At 41.5% G+C, this 11,438-nt stretch overlaps 1 protein-coding gene across 1 annotated transcript; it reads right to left on the bottom strand.

The window, feature by feature from the left end:
* Nucleotides 1-3,647: 3,647 nt before the first annotated feature.
* On the bottom strand, nt 3,648-4,343 carry LOC134223729 (C-type lectin domain family 6 member A-like). The gene is made up of 2 exons (XM_062702917.1): nt 4,203-4,343; nt 3,648-4,144 (listed from the first exon to the last, which is right to left on the bottom strand). Exons 1-2 carry the CDS (start codon nt 4,281-4,283, stop codon nt 3,779-3,781), a joined length of 447 nt encoding a protein of 148 aa, XP_062558901.1. The 5' UTR covers nt 4,284-4,343; the 3' UTR covers nt 3,648-3,778.
* Nucleotides 4,344-11,438: the final 7,095 nt, after the last annotated feature.

The following is an 11,438-nucleotide window of genomic DNA, read 5'->3' as shown; positions in this document are numbered from 1 at the left end:
TATCGTTCTCTACAACAGAAAAACCATCGATAGCCACGCTACAGTCACTGTTCAACCAGAATTCTGTAAAGCAACCGACTACTATCATTGATTTCATCAGGGTTTGCCACAATTCGTCTAGTTTGTTCATTTTCCACGCACGCAAACTTTGGACGTTTCCGTGGCAAATAATAAACTTGTCAGTAACAAGTGCCGCATTCAACACGGCCCCAATATTAGACAGAGTGTGGTCATGTTGAGGAACCATTAGGTGAAAAACGGGAAGCAATTTTTAGAGGGACATAGCACGTACGATACAATTACAAATATTTCTAACATATTACAATCTTCGACATTTCACAAACTTCAAAAGTAAAATAGAAAAATTCAGTTATTAAAAACTACAAAAAATGGTTTAGCTCTTCTTCGAAATGAACTGCGACTGCAGGTCCGTTGATTGATGCACGAACGTGTACAATGCCGAACTTGGTGAACACTGCTGTTAATTTACCCATCTTCTTCAGGCGTAGAGCTGCCACTTTTACCTTCCTGGCCGATGTAGTGAGGTTCTCATTAATTTACACGCGCCGATCGGATGCCAGCCTCAGGTCCCGTCTTCGTAGATAACTCCCATAGAAATCGTCACGATCATTCCGCAATCCAAACTCCACAATAATGAGACCATCATCGCCGTCCTTCATGGGTCTGTTCTTCATACGCCTGATATCTGACGTTGGAACAACATTTTCACTGTATCCAATGCGTTTGCAGATAGACTCCAAATAGCTTTCTAAATTTTCCCCAGTCATAAACGGGATACCGCTTGCAATGAGATCGTTCCTATTCCCGAGATTTCCAACAGTTTGGGAAACACGCTCCACTCTTTCATTCAGCGAGTCAAGCGTACCGTCAATGCTTTTAAATTTAACGCTACACTCACTTTTAAGGGAATTGATTTCATGGGATACATTCGCCAATTTTTTTTCGAGATCAGACTTCACCGCCTCAATTTGTTTGTTATGGTCGTCTTCTAGTGAAGCGATGGTCGAGATGGCGATAAATAACAGACGCACAAAAACTTTGGGCGACAAAAACAGCTTCGAAACGACTCGCTCGACGGATATTTCGTACTACATCGACTTACGGAAAACGAAAATATAGCGTCCGGGAATTTACGTAGCGTTAGTACTTTACTTTTGAAGTTTATTCCGCTAGTGATCCATTATCGCACGATACAACAATGGATGTAATTGGTTGTTGTTGGGCGTTGGTTGTCGAAGAATTCATATATCTTGGAACACTCGTTACATGTGATAATGACGTTAGCTGCGAGAGGAATAGACGTGTTGCGGCTACAAATAGGACTTTCAACGATTTGCTTAGCCAGCTAAAGTCTCGCTGCCTACAAGCACGAACAAAACTACCTCTGACCACATCGTTGATTCGTCCAGTACTTCATGGACGTTAAAAGATGTAGACTATCGAATTCTCGGAGTGTTTGAGCGGAAAATACTGCGTTCAATACTTGGTGGCGTGGTGGAAAATGGTGAATGGCGCAGATGTGTGTACAAAAATTTAGGCATCAGCAGGCTGATAAAATCAGCAGATTATGGTAGGCTGGACATGTAGTGCGCATGTCAGAAGAGACACTAGCAAAAGTCATGTTCAGCAGACAACCTCCAGAGGACGTCGGTTCCGGGGTAGACCCCGCACTCGCTTTGTGCAATCGAGGAAGATGCGCATGCGGCCGGCGTGCAGAAAGACTGGCGACATATGTAAGTAGGTATCCCCACCCCAGTTATTTCTACTTATAAATAGAAAGTTTAGAAAACAAATTTTACACAAACCATATTATATCAGGAAATTACAATGAGTGGTTAATTCAAATCATCAATGAACGAATAGCTTTCTTTTTTTTCCGATTTCAAATTTTTCGACATCCCTGGGGATAAGAGTATCATCGTGTTAGTCACATAAAAAACGAATACGAAATTTGTAAATTGACTGAGAAACCTCGAAGTTATAAACTGCGGAATGTGGAATACTGAACGAATACTAAGTTGAGGTGGCAATATCACATCGGTGGATGTAATGCATCTAAGAAGAAAAACAGTCATAAACGAAATGATAATTTGTATAAATAAACAGTTTAACTACATTGTGCTTCGAAATTTATTACGATGAAGCATAACTTTGTATTCTATGGAATTGTGCTGTAGGACTTTTTTCCTAGAGAAACATAAATCATATATTCTCCATGTCCGATTCAACTGTAAATGGAGACAAAAACTTGCAAGCAAAAAGTTTAGCAACAGCTTTTCTCACTTCCTTTCTCTCATACGCACGGCGCACGGAGCGGAAGCAAAAACCTTCAAAGTTGATTAATATTGAAACAAGCGGAGCCACGAGTTGCTCTTGCTTCTTTTCTCAATCAGTTTTTAACGTGTTCTAGAGAAGTTGGCCGTACTGACTACCTTATACTCTGTCGCCGCCCTCGATGTCATCTGAATGGTAGAGACAGATCGCTTTTTATCAGTTTCGCTCTGGCGGCTGCTCATTTTATGGGCAATTGGAGAATCCTCGCCACCCTTTTTTTTTCACTTCACAGCCAGAAAGCGCACTCGACCAACCACAGGAAAGTTTATAATTGAAAAAGTTGATATTTCCTGCGAGCTCGTCTGTCTCGCTGACGGCGGCCTTGCCTGTGCACCACACAGCAGTCAACCTGACGGCAAAGCTTGTGCATCCCGGCTGGGCATGTTGGGTTGAGATTATTATGTTCCTATTCACAGGGACATCAACTGTGCGACACATTTGTTAGAGGAAAGTTTGTTTGAAACGGACGTATGCTGATTCAATTTGCCGTGATTTTCCAATTTATTGCACTGGCCAGCTGCTTTCGAGGGCCAGGGTGTTTTTTTTGTATTGGTACAATATTTCTCTGCTGAAGGTGTCGATTCTCGGATCATGGTTCATCATCTTCAAAAAGCATCCATTTTCAAAATTATTTGCGTCGGAAAAGTTTAAAAAACGAGCTTAGCATAAGATGTTGGAATATTTACAAAAACCATTAATTTGAAATCTGTACAATTTTGCCTGTCGGTAAAATATATAGACAGGCGACCACATCTAATGTCTCCCGTATCATGCAAATTAAAAGGACTTCTGATTAACTTAGATTCACTCGTCATTAACGCTTGAGAAATTATTGCTTTCAATGTAAGACACACTTTTTGGATTTTAGTAGTAAGCATGTGAATTAATTAAAATAATGGATCTATTTCCCTAATGTGCATTTCGATATTTTAATGTGTTTCTTCGTTACAATTTATATTGTAGAAGAAAGACGCCATATTAAGTAGGTAAATGACATTTTGTTGTCATAGCTATTGAATGAAGAAACGAGTAATAAATCTTCAAAATTGTATTATCGAATACCTGTACTGCTGTCATACGCATATTTGTCTCATGTTTGCTGGGATTCCCTATACACATGGGACAGTTATGCGTACAACGGCAGTATATGTACCACTGAAAAGCATAATGTCATTGTCGAGTTGTAGGAAACTTGAACGCACGAAGATTAAGTATCGTTACACGCCCACCTCTTCTATCCATAGAAGTGCACTACCAACAGGTGATTACAGTGCCAGTGGCAAAATAAAAGACGTAAAACATGTAATGTGATAACTAGTCTATTCTCTTTCATATAATCTTGCCCTTTGCGCTGCTGTAAGATACAACTTGATCCCCTGTCACTTTCACCTGGTTTTATCAGAAACCCTTATCCTGCACACTTTTAACACTGAGCACCTCTCGGTTCACACAATGCATACAGTGTCGTATCACATGGTGCATCGTTCCAGGTCCAGTGGAACTTTTGTGCTGGCCAGTAATACAGCGTTACGCAATGTTCATTGCCCCCACTCGGTTCCCCTGTATTCCAGCGAGAAAACTGCACCCAGCTGCCCGTATCGTGCCACATGAAGCTGCCACCTCCGTACGCCAAGTCACTGGCCCCCAGCCAGAATCCGAAGAATTGCGAGTTTTGGGGCTTAATCGACTTACCCAGCTGGACGGCCGCTTCATGTTTCGCGTCCGTGTCTAACACGGCCAACCGCATACCCATCCGATGGCAGGATTCGACTGCCGCAATCCAGTTGGTCTAAAACAGGGATTTGATATACATTTCTACTAAAACGATAAACAAGGATAGATAGTACTTTAATAGGCGAGACATGAAATGAATGTTCTGCTGAAACTATCGATATAATAACGAGCACAAAGAGAAGTTTGGAGAACATTTCAAACGTTCGGTAAAACTATTCTTATCACATGTGTCGACTGGAGTGAACTGACCAATAACGATGTAGAAAGCAATTTATTATTTCATCGTATTTGAACACCCGATAGCAGAAAACAGTTTGTATGAGAATTGCAATATTTACAATGTTTTTTGATAAACAAGATAAAGTTCGGAGAAAGCTATCTTATTTGCATACTTGTAGTTAGACTTCTTATAAATGCAAGAATCCATTACTTAAACGATCTTACTAACGTTCTTAAGAATAATTAATAAAATAAGGTACTTATTTGAATCAAAAGATGCTAACGATTACCCGTATCAAATAAAAGTATAAGTCCGGAAATGGCAAGTTAGATTCTTGATCTGGTCTAGGATGGTTTTAGGTGGAAAACTATCTCGATTCCCTGGGCAAAGCGTATCCGTTGTGCTTGCCCCACAAAATATAATGGGAAGCATTGAAATAATCTCAACACGCTGAAATGCCAACGTCTTCCGGGTGGCAAATTTAGAATTTAGAAAAATCAAAACTCGAATCGTTTTCGACCGATCATAATTGAAAATTTGTAACGAAGTCTAGTTCAAGGGGTGTCCAGGTTCCGGATGGTTCAATAATTGTTTCAAATTGTGTTGGGGTACCAACGACTTGGCGTTTGGGATATATTTGAGAAAATTTTAAATTTTTAAATTGAACTCTTTTCAAACATTACTTAAATGTGAAAATACTAAACGTTTAAATTGCATTGCATTGTACAAGGGTAGATCTAAATTTCTAAATAGTGGCTATATGCAACCAGGAGATATTTGGACTGCAAATCCTGGAAAGGTAGTGGGTTTTATTAACTCAATTATACCGGAATGGGAAAAGACGCGTCTTAGGTTGTTTACTTGACAAATGGTGATCAACCTACAAGATGCGAATACATAGTTAAGAATAATCAGGGGTATACCATAAAAGTTCAACTCAATGGACGCAGTGGTTCTACCAGAGGACCGACATCCAATTTTTTTACTATGGATTTTGACAGGTCTGCCTGTTCGTTCTTTTTTGGGGGATAAATTTATCCCCCAGTGTCAAATTACCCCAATACTCATTTATTTTGCATTAGTATGTGCGCAAATTTTGAATGTTTACGGTTTTACAGGAGAATATGATGCAAAACGCCTAACCACTCAATAATCCAACATGATACAATCATGAGAAAATAGAGAAAAAAAAATTAACGAACTATAAATTAAAACTATTTTACACTCGATTCCATACTTTAAACATAAGAATGTTCAACTTATTTGCTCAATTCTTTAGAATACTACTTGCACAAGGTACTGTCTATGCCTTTGTTCGTTTTATATCAGTTTCACCCTCGGAATTGTTTATGTTGCATTCGCAGTGCACTCGTATTGGTGACTCAGAAAAGATGTGACAAAGATGGCGTAGCTTGTCATCCCCGTGGGTTCTACGCCCCAACAAAATAAAAAAAAACGTTTAAATTGGAATGTAGATTGTACATCCGATAAAAAATGAAGAAATTTTACATAAACAGTTTCCCAGTTTCTAGTTACGGTAAAGATCGGCTTGGCCAGGAGTAGTGGTCATCGTGCTTTTGTTTCTTTCATCTTAAATAGGAATCAAGGAGTCTCCAGTACCCTTGCGAGCAAAGGCGTAGGATTGCCAATCCGGAGATGGCGAATTCGATTCCCGGTCTGGTCTAGAATGTTTTCGGATTGGAAACTTTCTCGACGCCCTGGGCATAGTGTATCTAGTCAAACAAGATACATACTCATGCAATGGCGGGTATAGCAAGCTTTCAATTAATAACTGAGGAAGTACTAATAGAAAAAAATGTAAAGTAAAGTGCCGTCGTCGGGGGTGACAATTGGTCAAATGGGGGTGAAAATGGGTCACTGTTTCAACTACTTAGAATGCTTGTAGAATGGATTGAATGTATCTGAGGGCAAGAAGACTAAAAAATAAGATACCTTTTTGAACGATTTTGCTCTACGACCTCCAGGCTGCCGGTGAGAGCGATGACCCATTCTCACCCCCCAGACCCATTGTCACCCCCGATGGCGGTAGTGGTAAGGTAATGCATATTACTTACTTGATACTTGATGGGCTACACTGCCGCTAACCGCAAGTCAGACTTATCTGGATATGGCGTCCATATACAGATAAGTCTGACTTGCGGTTAGCGGCAGTACAGCTCTTCGATGAACCTACGCCGAATGGAGTATCCTTCTCCACTGGACTCGATCCTGGGCCAATCGCTTCCAGTCGCCTTGAGCATTGAGTGCCCTCAGGTCCTCTTCAACTGCAAAAAGCCATCGTGTACGCGGCCTTCCACGAAGTCTGCGGCCTCTTCCGGGTTCTCTACTGAATATTATCTTCGCTTGACGTTCATCCGACATACGACCAACGTGTCCAGCCCACCGTAGTCTGCCGTGTTGTATAAGCTCAATAATATCCAGCTCTTTATACACCTGGTACAATTCGTGATTCATGCGACGCCACCAGATACCGTTCTCCTGTTTACCGCCGAGTATTGTCCGCAGCACCTTACGCTCAAACACTCCAAAAGCTCTCCGATCAGCCTCCTTTAACGTCCATGTTTCATGGTCATATAAAGCCACCGGAAGAATCAGAGTAGTATACAGCGCAAGTTTTGTTTTCGTTTGCACACTACGGGACTTAAACTGGTTACGAAGTCCGTAATAAGCCCTATTTGCAGCTGCAATACGCCTTTTCACCTCGCGGGTAACATCATTATCGCACTTCACTAATGTTCCAATATACACAAATTCTTCTACCACTTCAAATTTTTCACCATACAGCACCACTTCGCTACCACCACCACTAATGAACCCACGATGATTGCCGGCGACCATTTACTTCGTTTTGCTAGTATTGATCGTGAGTTCAATCCTCGCTGTGTCCCTCTTAAAAGGCACAAAAGCCTCTTCCACGGCATGGCGATGACTCTACGACACTACCCATAATTTCATTACCCCGAATGCCACTACCCCGAACGCCACAACCTCGAATGAGTCACTACCCCGAATGCCATTACCCCTAATAGGACACTACCCCGAATGAGCCAGTACCCCGAATTAATCATAATTTCAATAAGAAAATTATTTTGAGCTTTTTAGTGGAATGAAGACGGCCTTACTTTTGAGGTCGAAATACGTATCTGTCAAGATACAATTAAGTGGTGGAATTCAATGGGATTGTATAAACTCGTCTTATGACAGGGGCATAATTTCAAGTTTATACTTCATTTCAATGAAAAAAAGGTACTCAATAAACACTAATTACGTAAGCAATTTTTCTGGGTACTGAGTGGTTTCAACCCCCTCCCCCCATGTAAGATTTTTCCCAAATATTTTTTTTTTATTTATATGGAGCATAAGAAAATGGCATACCACCCAGCCCCCCATAAGTGCTTACGTAATTAGTGTACGACCCCAGGGGAACCGGGACTGTTTAAATGCAGTATAGAGCTAAGTATTCTCACTCCGTAAGATCCCGCTCCAATTCACATGGCACCCTTAACGAGTCCTGAAGGGGGAAATTATGCAGCACGTTCTAACACAATGCAGAGAGCTGGAGGCAATTGCGGTCCACGTCAGCATAGCTACAAGAGTAACAAGATTGAAGTTGTTCCTTGGTCGCTATAGTAAAAACAACGGATTCTGGATGAAGCGTGCTCAGAATCGACGAGTGGGTGAATGAGTGAGTTAGAGTGAGCGAGTAGAAGTGAGTGAGTAAGAGTTAATGAGTGAGTAAGAGTGAGTGTATGAGTAATAGAGCATGTATGAGTGAGTAAAAATGAGTGAGTGAGTGAGTGTGTGAGTAAGAGGGAGTGAGTAAAAGTGAGTGTAAGTGAGTAAATGTGAGTGCATGAGTAAAATTGAGTGAGAAAATAAGTAAGATAGAATTAGCGAGTGGTATGAATGAACGAGTGAGTAGGAGTAGGCCAGTGAGCAAGAGTGAGTGAGTGAGCAAGAGTGAGTGGGTAAGTAAGAGTGAGTGAGTGAGTAAGAAGAAGGAGTGAGTTAGTAAAAGTGAGTAAGTGTGTTACAGTGGTTGCATGAGTAAAAGCAAGTGAGTGAGTAAGATTGTGCGAATGATTGAGAGTAAATGAGTGAGTAAAAGTAGAGTTTACTGAGTAAGAGTAGTTGAGTAAGTGAATGGGCGAATTAATAAGAGTGGGTGAGAGAGTAAAAATTAGTGAGGTAAAGAAAGTGTGAGAGAGAGAGAGAGAGAGAGAGAGAGAGAGAGAGAGAGAGAGAGGGTGATCTTGTCTGTCTTCGGGAAATTGCGTTGACTTCGCCTACTATCGGGCAGACGCGTTACTTTTAAGAAGGCATTATTTCCTCTGTGTGCCTTATCGCGGTATAAGCACGTTCATTTGAAGAAGGTATCATCTCCTCTATCTGCCTTATACCGGGCAAACGCGTTAATTTATAGAAGGCATCATCTCCTCAGTCTGACTTACGCCGTGCAAACGCGTTCATTTATAGAAAGCATTATTTCCTCTGTGTGCCTTATACCGAGCAAACGCGTCCATGTGAAGAAGGCATAATCTCCTCAGTCTGCCTTATACCGGGCGAACACGTTAATTCAAAGAAGGCATTTTTTCCTCTGGCATAAATAAGGTAATATTTACCCTGTGTGCCTTATAACGGGCAAATGCGTTCATGTATAGAAGGCATAATCTCCTCAGTCTGTCTTATACCGAGCAAACGCGTTCATTTAGAAAAGGCATTATTTCTTCTGTGTGATCAGGCAAACGCGTCCATTTAAAGAAGGCATAATCTCCTCAGTCTGCCATATACCGGGCAAACGCTTTCATTTAGAGAAAGCATCATTTCCTCTGTGTGCCTTATACCGGGCAAACGCGTCCATTTAAAGAAGGCATTATCTTCTCAATCTGCCTTATACCGGGCAAACACATTCATTTAAAGAAGGTAATATTTACCCTGTGTGCCTTATACGGGGCAAACGCGTTCATTTATAGAAGGCAACATCACCTCAGTCTGCTTTCTAGTGAGCAAACGCGTTCATTTAAGAAGGCATTATTTCCTCTGTGTGCCTTATATCGGGCAAACTCGTTCCTTCATAGGCCCTCTTACTCCATTACTCATTTTGCGATTCATCGATATCTGTTATAATAATAGAATACTACATACTCGAAACGTTTTCGGGGTAATTGCCTTTCGGGGTGATGGTTTTCGGGGTACTGTTCCATTCGGAGTAGTGGCCTTCGGGGTAATGGCATTCGGGGTACTGGCATTCGGGGTAGTGGAGTGGAGCCCATGGCGATCAATCCCGATAATATCGTTATCGTCCGCAAATCCCAGGAGCATATGCGATCTTGTGATAATGGTACCGCTTCTTTGCACACCAGCTCTCCTAATCGCTCCCTCGAGCTATATTGAACGGCTCCACCCCACTACCCCGAATGCCAGTACCCCGAATGCCATTATCCCGAAGGCCACTTCCCCGAATGGGATAGTACCCCGAAAACCATCACCCCGAATGGGACACTACCCCGAAATCCATTACCCCGAAAGGCAATTACCCCGAAAACATTTAGAATCTGTAGTATTCTATAATTATTTTTAACATCAACAGATATCGATGAATCGCAACTGTTTTTTATCCAACAAGTTAAACCAACAGTTTTGATTTTTAACTTTAACTGCTTTAACTGTCAATCCTGTCATTATGACCTGGAAAAGTACTATTCTACGAAATTGAGTAAGATAGTGCTTTCTTCAAATGGACGTGTTTGCCCGGAATAAGGAAGACAGAGGAAATGATGCCTTCTTTAAATGGACGTGTTTGTCCGGTATAAGGCACACAGAGGAAATAATGCCTTTTTTTAAATGAACGCGTTTGCCTGGTATAAGGCAGATAAAGGAGATGATGCCTTCTTTAAATGGACGCGTTTGCCCGGTATAAGGCGAACCGAGATGATGCCTTCTTTAAGGCAACGCAACTTGCCGAAGACAAACAAGATCTCCCTTTCTTTCTCACTCTCATACACACACCCCCTTACTCACTCACTTCCTCTGTCTCACTTATTGTTACTCACTCACCCACTTTCATTCATTCACCCACTCTTACTCACTCATCATCAGTCATTCGCTCTCCCTTTCTCGCTCACGCTTACTCACTCACTCTTTACTCGCTCACTCACACACTCACTCTTACTCACTCACTTAATCACTCACTCTTACTCACCCATCCACCCACTCGTCAATTTTGAGATTCAGCCCACACTTCATCCAGAATACGTTGCTTTTACTACAGCGACCAAAGAACAACTTCTACCTTGCTGCCCTAGTAGCCATGCTAACGTGGACTGCAATTGCCTCCAACTCTCTGCATTGTGCATGAAAACGTGCTGCATAATCTACCCCTGCCCTGCAGGACTCTTGAAGAGTGCCATACGGAATCTTACGGAGCAAGAATACTTAGTTCTATACTGCATTGAAACAGTTTCAGTTCCAATCATTGTTCATTCATATGAATTATTAATAAACTTGTATTGAGTAACATTTTTTTCATTGAAATGAAGTATGTATAAACTTGTAGTATCCCATTAGGGGTAATGGCATTCGGGGTAGTGACTCATTCGGGGTTATGGCGTTCGGGGTAGCGGCCTTCGGGGTAATGGCATTATGGGTAATGGAATTATGGCTAGTGTCGTAGAGTCATATTGAACAGTAGATTCGAGAGTGCATTACCCTGCTTTAATCCTTCTAAGGTAACAAATGACGTCGATATTTCATCCGCAACTCTTACACTTGATTTCGATCCGTCCAATTTTATACGAATCAGCCGTATCAGTTTCGCCTGAAAACCATGTTCCAGCCTAATTTGCCATAATTCATTCCGTTTTACTGAATCGTACGCCGCCTTAAAATCAATAAACAGATGATGTTTCTGCAAGTTGTACTCCCAGAATTTATCAAGGATTTGTCTCAGGGTAAAATTTGATCTGTCGTTGATCGGCCCTCACGAAAACCAGCTTGGAATTCACCGACGAAGGACCCTTTAAGCGGTCTCAATCTGTTGAACAGAATATGGGACATAATTTTGTACGCCGAATTGAGGAGGGTTATTCCTCAATTAGAGCATTAGACT

This window comes from Armigeres subalbatus, chromosome 3, assembly GCF_024139115.2.
Source record: "Armigeres subalbatus isolate Guangzhou_Male chromosome 3, GZ_Asu_2, whole genome shotgun sequence".
Taxonomy (NCBI): domain Eukaryota; kingdom Metazoa; phylum Arthropoda; class Insecta; order Diptera; family Culicidae; genus Armigeres; species Armigeres subalbatus.
This window is presented reverse-complemented; position numbering and strand designations above follow the sequence as displayed.

Bases quoted from the DNA above. Each gene is read 5' to 3' on its own strand.
- LOC134223729 (XM_062702917.1), bottom strand. From the start codon at position 4,283: ATGTTCTCCAAACTTCTCTTTGTGCTCGTTATTATATCGATAGTTTCA. The intron at 4,145-4,202 runs GTACTATCTATC...TCCCTGTTTTAG, and splicing joins TTCATGTCTCGCCTATTAAA to ACCAACTGGATTGCGGCAGT.